The sequence below is a fragment of the Rhinoraja longicauda genome, chromosome 22 (assembly GCF_053455715.1).
Source record: "Rhinoraja longicauda isolate Sanriku21f chromosome 22, sRhiLon1.1, whole genome shotgun sequence".
Taxonomy (NCBI): Eukaryota; Metazoa; Chordata; class Chondrichthyes; order Rajiformes; family Arhynchobatidae; genus Rhinoraja; species Rhinoraja longicauda.
Window position 1 is genome coordinate 16160001 of NC_135974.1, and position 10478 is coordinate 16170478.

At 45.7% G+C, this 10478-nt stretch overlaps 1 protein-coding gene across 1 annotated transcript; it reads left to right on the forward strand.

Annotated features, from left to right (window-relative positions):
* Positions 1 to 468: 468 nt before the first annotated feature.
* LOC144604657 (purine nucleoside phosphorylase-like) lies at positions 469 to 9151 on the forward strand. Its single transcript, XM_078419298.1, has 6 exons — positions 469 to 501; positions 2247 to 2410; positions 3227 to 3330; positions 5574 to 5749; positions 6318 to 6508; positions 7449 to 9151. Exons 1-6 carry the CDS (start codon positions 476 to 478, stop codon positions 7691 to 7693), a joined length of 906 nt encoding a protein of 301 aa, XP_078275424.1. The 5' UTR covers positions 469 to 475; the 3' UTR covers positions 7694 to 9151.
* Positions 9152 to 10478: the final 1327 nt, after the last annotated feature.

Below are 10478 nucleotides of genomic sequence, written 5' to 3' on the forward strand. Positions count from 1 at the left end.
GAGGGAATATAATCAAAGAATTCTGACATAATTATTTCTGGGAGGTGTAACAAGGCAAGAGACTAGAAAATAAATATGTGAAAACTGTGAAGAACAGAAAGACCTTGATGTGTATGTCCATAGTTTTATTGACTTTCATCTACACATCAAAGGGTTAACAATCATTTTCTATTGCTCATTATTCTTTTACCTTCTCAATTCATACACTGTCTTGCAAGGGCAAAAATTGACTGAATGTAATCATTCATCTCTCCACCCAAACCATGACAAATTGTATCCATCCATCAGCTTGCTGGAGCCAATCATGGTGCCATACCCAAATACCAATTGGAACTCCAGCCTCCTTTTAAATATAAATTGAAACCATGGATGACGTTTAAGTGAGCATTTACACAGTGAACATTGTACTCTGTTAATCAATTGACCAAGGGAAGCACTCTGTCAAACAACTGAACGAGACTACTTGAGATTTGAGATGATGCATTCTGCGGATATAATTTGGTAAGATGTTATTTTCGCCGATACATTGGTCCGGACAATTGGGCAGAGAAGTAGCAAATGGAATTTCCTACAATGAATTATTAAATAATCCTTTTGGGGAGGTGCAGCAAGGCAAGTGTTGCAGGACGGCACAGCGGTAGAGTTGCTGCCTTACAGTGCCAGAGACCCGGGTTCGATCCTGATTTCGGGTGCTGTCTGTACAGAGTTTGTACAATCTCCCTGTGACCATGTTGGTTTTCTCTGGGTACTCCGGTTTCCTCCCACGTTCCAAAGATGTGCGGGTTTGTAGGTTAATTGGTTTCCATAAATTGTAGAGTGTAGGATAGATATAGTGTGCAGGTGGTCATTGGTCGGCGCGGACTTGGTGTGCCGAAGAGCTTGTTTCCACACTGTGTCTCTACTCTAAACTAGACTAAACTAAAGTGGTTTGAAAATAAATATGGGGAAACTGAAAGATTTGGAGGATCAAAACGACTTTGGGGTGTATATTTGCAGACAGCATCAAAATTGGTGGAGTTGCAGATATCGGAGTGGTCTATCAAAAGACGCAGAGAGAAAGATCTGTTACAGATATGGGCGGAGAAATGTCAGGTGGCAGATGAATTTTAATCCAAAGTATGAGGTGTTGCACTTTGTGAAGCCGAATGTAGTGGAAAAGTATACCATTAATGGCAAGCCTCCCATCCGAATTGATGTACCAGAGAAATCCTGCAGACAAAGTCCATTGCTTCCTTAAAGTGGCAACACACGAAGATAGAGAAGTAAAGAAGGTGTAAGGTACAGAGAAGAGGAACGGCAGATGCTGGTTTATAGCAAAGATAGACATAAAGTGCTGGAGTAACTCAGCAGGTCAAGCAGCATCTCTGGGGAAAAGGGGTGGATGACATTTTGGATCGGGACCCTTCTTCAGGCTGAAGAGTCGAAGAAGAGTCCTGACCTGAAATGTCACCCATCCTTTTTCTCCAAAATTGCTCCCTGACCCGCTGAGTTACTTCAGCACTTTGTGTTTATATTAGGCATAATGTAGGCTTGCTTTGATCGGTCAGAGTTTTGAGTATAAGACAGACACAAAGTGCTGGAGTAACTCAGCAGGTCAGGTAGCACCTCTGGAGAAAAAGGATGGGTGAGGTTTCAGGTTGGGACCCTTCTTCAGACTCATCCTTTGTCTCCAGAGATGCTTCCTGACCTGCTGAGTTACTCCAGCATTTTGTGTCTATCTTCGGTGTAAAGTTCCATTCTACACATTGAGTACAAGAGTCAGGAAATCAGAAGCCTGATAACAGAGGGCAAGAAGCTGTTCCTGAGTCTGGTGGTGCTCGCTTTCAAGCTTCTGTATCTTCTGCCGGATGGGACTAGGGAGAAGGAATGAGAGAAGCAGGAGAGACGAAGGATGAGACAAGTCTTTGATTATATTAAAGGTGGACACAAAATGTTGGAGAAACTCAGCGGATCAGACAGCATCTCTGGAGAAAATAGATAGGCGACATTTTCGGTCAGGACCTGATTATGTTAGCAGCTCTCCCAGAGTAGATGTAGTCGATGGTGGGGTGTCTGGTCTGTGTGATGGACTGGGCTACAATGGGAAGAAATGAATCAGACAATACCTTATTCACTCAGCAAACATTATTGGCTCCACACATTTATAAAATGTGGTTGCTCGCAAATTTCTTGAGGCGGCTTTCTGGGGAAATAATATCACTTTCTGTTTGCCCTCGATGATTAAATAACTGCGTGGATTTTTTCAGTTATGAGACCTATCTGGAGACAGCAGAATGGTTGTTGTCAAGGACCAAACATCGGCCAAAGGTTGCAATAATCTGTGGCTCGGGATTAGGAGCTCTTGCTGAGACACTCGCTGATCAGGAGACCTTCAAGTACACAGATATTCCCAACTTCCTGAAAAGCACAGGTACGGAAATCGTGGACTCAAACATTTGCTATGGGTGAAACTTATTGAAACTGATGGAATAATGAAAGGCCAGGATAGGGTGGACGTGGAGTGGATCTAGGACCAGAGGGCATAGCATCAGAAAAAAGGGATGTCAAGAGTCAAGAATGTATTATTGTCAAATGTCCCAATAATGGAACGTTGAACTTCTTACTTGCAGCAGCACAACAGACATGTAACATAGTACTCTGTAAAATCCATAATAACAAAAAAAGTTCAGTATATATTTGTGTGTGTGATATGTATATATGAAAGCAAACAAATAAACAAACAATAATAATGCAAAGTTAAAAATAATGCCCCTAAATCTATGTAGTTTGGTGCTGATTTGTAGTGTTTAATAGCCTGATGATTGTAGGGAAGCTGTTCCTGAACCTAAATGTTACAGTTTTCAGGCTCCTATATTTTCGTCTCGATGGCAGGAGTGAAATCAGAGCATGGCCAGGGTGGTGTGGGTCTCTGATGAGCTGGCTGCCTTTTTGAGGCAGCGACTCCTGTAGATCCATCAATGGTGGGGAGGTCAGTACCCATGATGGACTGGGTTCAACACATTTTGCCTTTAGGAAGGAGATGAGGAAGAGGTTCTTTAGCCAGAGGGTAGTGAATCTTTGGAATTCATTGCCACAGACAGCAGTGAAGGCCATGTCATTGGGTATATTTAAAGTGGAGATTAATAGGTTTTTGATTAGTAAGGGCATCAAAGGTTATGGGAAGAAGGCAGAAGGAGCTCTAAAATGAAACAGAAACTGCACTGATGGTTGGCTTCTGTTTGTTCAGTGCAAGGACATGCTGGACAACTAGTCTTTGGAGAAATGAAGGGGAAGACTTGCGTATGTATGCAGGGACGTTTCCACATGTTCGAAGGTTACCCACTCACAAAGGTAAAGACAACATCTGATACCTGCTGTGTTTAAACTATTCCTTGCATTAAACCTCGGTACAAGTGACAATAAACTAAACCAAACTAAACCAGCTCCTCAAGTTAATTGGCCTCTATAACAAGAGGGCATCAAGATATATTTAAACAAAATCCTTCATGGAGGTGATTGTCATTCAGTCCAATAGATTCTGCATTCCTCCAACACTTTCTCAATAGAAGAGAACAGTACAGCACAGGAACAGGCCCTTCGGCCCACAATGTCTGTGCCAAACATGACGCCAAGTCCAACTCTTATCTGCCTGTCCATAATCCAAATCCTTCCATCTGCTGCATATCCATGTGCCTATCCATATGTACCTTAAATGCCACTATCGAATGTGGCTCAACCACCGCCTCTGGCAGTACATTCCAGCCACTCACCGCTGTCTGTGTAAAATACTTAGGGCTATTTGAAGTTAGAGAAGTCAATGTTCATACTGCTGGGGTGTAAGCTAACCCAAGCAAAATATGAGGTGCTGTTCCTCCAATTTGCGCTGGGCCTCACTCTGATAATGGAGGCACAGGACAGAAAGGTCAGATTGGGATTGGAAGGGGGAGTTAAAGTGCTGAGCAACTGGAGGTCAAGTGGTTAAGGCGGACTGAGCGGAGGTGTTCAGCGAAACGATCGCTGAGCCTGCGCTTGGTCTCGCCGATGTACAGGAGTTGACACCTGGAACAGCGGATACAGTAGATGAAGTTGGAGGAGGTGCAAGTGAACCTCTGCCTCACCTGGAAAGACTGTCGGGGCCTTGGATGGAGTCGAGGGGGGAGGTAAAGGGACAGGTGTTGCATCTCCTGTGGTTGCAGAGGAAAGTACCTGTGGAGGGGGTGGTTTGGGTGTGAAGGGACGCGTTGACCAGGGAGTTGCGGAGGGAACGGTCTCTGTGGAAAGCAGAAAGGGGTGGAGATGGGAAGATGTGGCCAGTAGTGGGATCCTGTTGGAGGTGGCGAAAATGTTGGAGGATTATATGCTGTATGCGTCGGCTGATAGGGTGGAAGGTGAGGACAAGGGGCACTCTGACCTTGTTATGAATGGGGGGGAGGGGGAGCAAGAGCAGAATTACGGGATATCGCGGAGACCCCAGTGAGAACCTCATTTATAATGGAAGAGGGGAACTCCCATTTCCTAAAGAATGAGGACATTTCCGATGACTTGGTTTGGAAAACCTCATCCTGGGCGCAGATGCGGCGTAGACGGAGGAATTGGGAGTAGGGGATGGACTCTTTACAGGAAGCAGGGTGAGAAGAAGTTTAATCTAGATTGCTGTGGGAGTCCCATTCCTCCATCAACGCCCAGGATGAGGTTTTCCATACCAGGTCGTCGGAGATGTCCTCATTCTTTAGGAAACGGGAGTTCCCTTCCATTATGGATGAGGCTCTCACTAGGGTCTCCACGATATCCCGCAGCTCCGCTCTTGCTCCCCCTTCCCTCATTCGTAACAAGGACAGAGTCCCCCTTGTCCTCACCTTCCACCCTATCAGTCATCGTATACAGCATATAATCCTCCAACATTTTTGCCACCTCCAATGGGATCCCACTACTTTAGTTCTATAAATCTTTAGTTTTAGAATCCTCTGCCCAGAGGATACGCCTGTGTTTATTTGTTCCAGTTTGTTCCGGTTAAGGCGCTATGCACACGGCAGCCAGCCAAAAGTCGCTTGTCCTTTTCTTTTTTTGTCATTTTTAATTTTGTGTACCTTGTTGTGTCCTGTGACTGTTGGCAGACCAATTTCCCTCTGGGGATGAATAAAATTTTATCATATCGTATTCGTAGAGCACTTTCACAGTATAGGTAAACATAATGCATAAGGGCGGTACAGAGGCTCAGCGGTAGAATTGCTGCCTTACAGCGCCAGAGGCCCAGGATCAATTCAGACTACGGGTGCTGTCTGTACGGAGTTTGTACGCTCTCCCCGTGACCGCGTGGGTTTTCTCAGGGTGCTCTGGTTTCTTTCCACATTCCAAAGACGAGCAGGTTTGTTGGGTAATTGACTTCTGTAAATTGTTCCTATCGTGTAGGATAGAACTGGTGTACGGGGTGATCGATGGTCAGCGTGGACTCGGTGGGCTGAAGGGCTTGTTTCCACGCTGTATCTGTAAAACTAAAAACCGTAGGATGTATAAGGACATCCCATAGGATTTTATAAAGTATGACCTAGATGCAAGGTCATTAATGTGTACTTGTGCTCCCCGTTTACCCCAAGATAACTTTCCCTGTCCGGGTTTTCCGACTGCTGGGGGTTGAAGTTCTGATTGTGACCAATGCGGCCGGATCGATTGCGGATGATTACAACACGGGGGACATCATGATCATCAAGGATCACGTTAATCTGCTGGGGATGGCAGGGCAGCATCCTCTTCGGGGACCCAATGATGAAAAGTACGTCACCATGCCTTTCAACACAAGAGAGGGTGTACATCCGAATAGGACACAGCAATGGGAGGGTGAAAAGTGGAAGGGCGTGGGTGGGTTGTTAACTAAAATTGGAGAATTCAATGTTCATACATTGGGTTGTAAGCTACCCAAACAGAATATGAAGTGCTGTTCCTCCAGTTTGTGCATGGCAATGGAGGAGGCCCAGGAGTCTATATGCAAAAGTTGCCAGGTTTTAGTGCCATTTTCACAGTCCCAGCTGCAGCCGTCGCCTCCTAATGGACGGTGCCACGGACCGTCGTCCCTCTCCTTGCCCGGCCACCTGGAGCCTTCATGCCCCAGGGACACCTCTCGCAGCTGATCTTGAGGGTGCAGAAAGTAAGACCCCAGGTTCCTTCTTACCGGCCCTTGTCCAGCGTCCGCCACCGTTGCCGACTCCCTCCCCGCCCGATTCCCAGTCTTCAGGGACTAGCAGGGGCTGGGCTCAGCAGCTTCCCTCTCTCAGTTCCCTGCTGTTGGGGTTTTGCCATGGCTTGCTGAGATAATGAAGTAACCCAGGTGCTCTTGTATGTAGGTTTGGTGGCCGCTTCCCCTGTATGTCTGATGCGTATGACAGGGCACTGGGCAAGCTGGCTCTGGATTTAAGCACTGAGCTGGACTGTGCTCATTTAGTGCATCACGGTGTGTACGCCATGGTTGGCGGCCCCAGCTTCGAGACAATTGCTGAAGCACGTTTTCTTCACAAGCTTGGAGTTGATGTTGTGGGTAAGAATTTTTATACAAATAGCCATAGAGCCATGCAGCAGGGAAACAGACCCTCCTGTCCAAGTCGTCCATGCCGAGCAAGATGCCCCATCGAAGATAATCCCATTTGCTCACGTTTGGTCCATATCCCACTAAATCTTTCCTATCCATGTACCTGTCCAAGTGTCTTTTAAATGCTAATATAGTTTCTGCACCAACTACTTTCTCCAGCACTTTGACTCTTTTTTTAAACCAGTATCTGCAGTTACTTGTGTATATCTCCTCTGGCAGTTTGTTCCATATATATACTTATGTGAAAAAGTTGCCCCTTCAGTATCTATTAAATCTTTCCCCTCTTACCGTAAACCTTTGTCCTCTGGTTCATGATTCTCCTATCCCCCAAATTTGTGCCCAATTCAGACTGAAGAGTCGTCCCCATCTGAAAAAGTCTGAAGGGTCCTGACCCGAAACGTTACCTAACCACGTTTTTCAGAGATGCTGCCTGGCCCACTGAGTTACTCCAGATAATAACCAGCATCTGCACTTCCTTGTTATTATATTCTTCAGTTATATGTGTCCTTTTGCTCAAATCACTTTAACCATAAATAATGCTTCAGCATATCTTTAACCTTCTGTAAATGTGGGGTGGCACAGTAGTAGAGCAGCTGCCTTGCAGCGTCAGTGACCCAGGTTCGATCCTGACTACAGGTGGTGTCTGTACGGAGTTTGTACATTCTCTCTGTGATTGTGTGGGTTTTCTCTGTGAGCTCTTGTTTCCTCCCACATTCCAGACGTACAGGTTTGCAGGTTAATTGGCTTTGGTTGTAAATTGTCCTTAGTGTGTAGGATAGCGTTAGTGTAACGGGATCGCTGGTCGGCACAGACTCAGTGGACCGAAGGGCCTGTTTCCACGCTGTATCCCGAAACTAAACTAAACCATGCATTCTCCCACTCCCCACAGGAATGAGCACTGTTCCTGAAGTCACTGTGGCAAGACACTGCGGCCTGCGAGTGTTTGGCCTCTCACTGATCACCAACAAAGTGACGAAGGAGTATAACAGCGCTGAAGCAGTGGACCACAACGCTGTTCTGAGTATCGGCAAAATGAGGGCTGAGGTGGTGCAACGCCTGATAATGGAGCTTGTGGGTCGCATGGAGGTGACATCCACGGGTGTGCAAGACATCCCAGGAGAACAAATACAGTAAAACATCAATGCTACACCATCAGGCTATTCAGAAATCCTACGTCTCACAAAGCCTGCTGGATCACCCAGTTGCCAATCATTTTAAGTCCCCTTCTCCAACATTGATTATTTCCTCTTTTTTTCTTTTCCCTGAACACCTTCGCTCAGTTTGCCAGGGCCTCCACGATCTCCCTGTTGCTAAACACTAACTCCCCCTTCCTTTCCTCTACTGACCTTTCTGTCTTGGGCCTCTTCCAGTGCAAGAGTGAGGCCACGCACAAACTGGAGAAACCAGCATCTCATATTCCGCTTACAACCCAATGGTATGAACATTGACGATAGACACAAAGTGTGAAGTAACTCGGGCAGCATCCCTGGAGAAAAAGGATGGGTGATGATTCGGGTCGGGACCCTTCTTCAGACATTGAATTCTCCAATCTAGGTAAATCGCACCCCATTTTGTGTTTCTGCTTCTCCCCCACTACAATCAGTCTGAAGAGGGTTCTGACCCGAAATATTTCCTACCCATGGACTCCAGAGATGCTGCCTGACCCACTGAGTTACATCGGCACTTTGTGTTCGACACCAGTATCTGCAGTTCCTTCTGATTGGGGCCGCCATTCCCATGCTAGCTTCAAATTGACCGGGAATCCAATTCTTGCATTCCCCTTAAAATGATCAGGTTCACTATAAAATCATAATACAATGTGACATAATATAAAATAATAGTTCAAGTCATACAGTGTGGAAACAGGCCCTTCGGCCCAACTTACCCACATCAACCAACATGCCCCATATACACTAGTCCCCCCCTATTGCGTTGGCCCACATCCCTCTAAACCTGTCCTATCCATGTACCTTTCCAAATGTTTCTTAAATGTTGCGATACTACCTGTCTCAACTACATCCTCTGGCAGCTCGTTCCATACACCCACCACTCTGTGTGAAAAAATGACCCCTCAGGTTCCTATTAAATCTTCCCCGCCCTCCTCCGGTTCTCAATTCCCCTACGCTGGGCAAAAGACTCATGCGTCAAATCCGATCTATTCCTCTCATGATTTTGTACACCCCCATCCATGAGATCAATCCTCAAGTCAAGTCAAGTCAAATTTATTTGTCACATACACATACTCGATGTGCAGTGAAATGAAAGTGGCAATGCCTGCGGGTTGTGCACAAAAATAATTACAGTTACAGCATAATAATTACAGTTACAGCACTCCAAGAATAGAGTATGAGCCTGCTCAACCTCTCCCAATAGCTCAGGCCCGAGTACTGGCAACATCATAAATGATTTTAAATTGTTTGTGATTAGTTTGAACAACATCCAATAGTCCAGAAAATCTGCCGTCCAGCATCACTAAAGTCCCAAGTGTAGTGGATTATCTGAGTTTTACTTGCCCTGCAGTTTTTGCAATACAATATATTTACATGTAACTGAAACTTAGTTTTAGATTGTTTCACTCTGGTGGCTGTTTGCACTGCTCTTTAAAAGTATAATTGAAATAAAACAAAACTACTTTAAACAAATTATTTGTCACAGTTGATGAATTGCAGATTAATGCAACACACATGGATGAAAGCATGGCAGTGTGAAGAAATCACATTCTTGAAGAGGTGAAATCTCAGTAACAGTTTTAGATTAACTATGTATGAAAGCATTGTAGTGCAAAATTTAAGATGGACATGGACTCGGAGAACTTACAAACTCCCTACAGACAGCACCCGTAGTCAGGATGGAACCCGGGTCGCTGTAAGGCAGCAACTTTACTGCTGTGCCGCTGTGCTGCAGAGCCCAATTAACCTATAAACACACGTGTCTTTGGGATGTGGAGGGTTTTCTCTGCTCACCCAGAGAAAACCCACGCAGTCACAAGGAGAATGTGGAGCTTCACACAGACATCACCCAAGATCAGGATTGAACCAAGATCTCTGACGCTGTGAGGCAACAACTTTACACTGTGCCACCCTAAATCAGACACCATTATCTCTTAAGAACACCCTAAGCCATTGTAACCAAAATGTAATTGCTTCCATGGACACATGCAATGAGACTCTATTAAATAATATAACACATAGACCTTTAGTATTTTAGCTTACAGTAGCAAACCAAACATATTTCTATTGAAAAGACCATTATTTTTGGGAAAAAACCCCATGAAGTATTGGAATAACTCAGAGTGTCAGGTAGCATCTCTAGAGAACTCGGATAGGCTATGTTTCGGGTTGGGACCCATCTTCAACCAACCCGAAACCTCACCGATCCATGTTCTCCAGAAATGCTGCCTGGCACGCTGAGTTACTCCAGCACTTTAGACATTAGAGATACAGCACAATATCACAATCACACTTTATTAGCCAGGTTTGTTTTGCAACATACGAGGAATGTCATTTGCCATACAGTCATAACAATAAAAAGCAAAAGGACACACAAAATACATTTTAACATGAACATCCACCACAGTGATTCCCTCACAGTCCTCACTGTGATGTAAGGCGAAAAAAAGTTCAATCTCTCCCATCTTTGACCCCCAGCGGTCGGGGGCCTCTAACCTTCCGTTGATGGGACGATCTTGACTCCCGTAGCCGGCGGTGGGCCTTCCTCATAGGGTCGATTAAGCTCCTGCATGGGGGGGGGGTTTCAGCTCCCCCATGCTGGGCGATCTACCCCGGGTCGGGGCTTGTCAAACCTCATGTGGCTTGGAGCTCCCGACCAGTCTCAACCGTTTTGATGTTAAAGTCTGCAGGACGCGTTGGAGCGTCAATCCTAGACAAGGGATGGTAAGTCCACACCCCGCGGGGGCTCA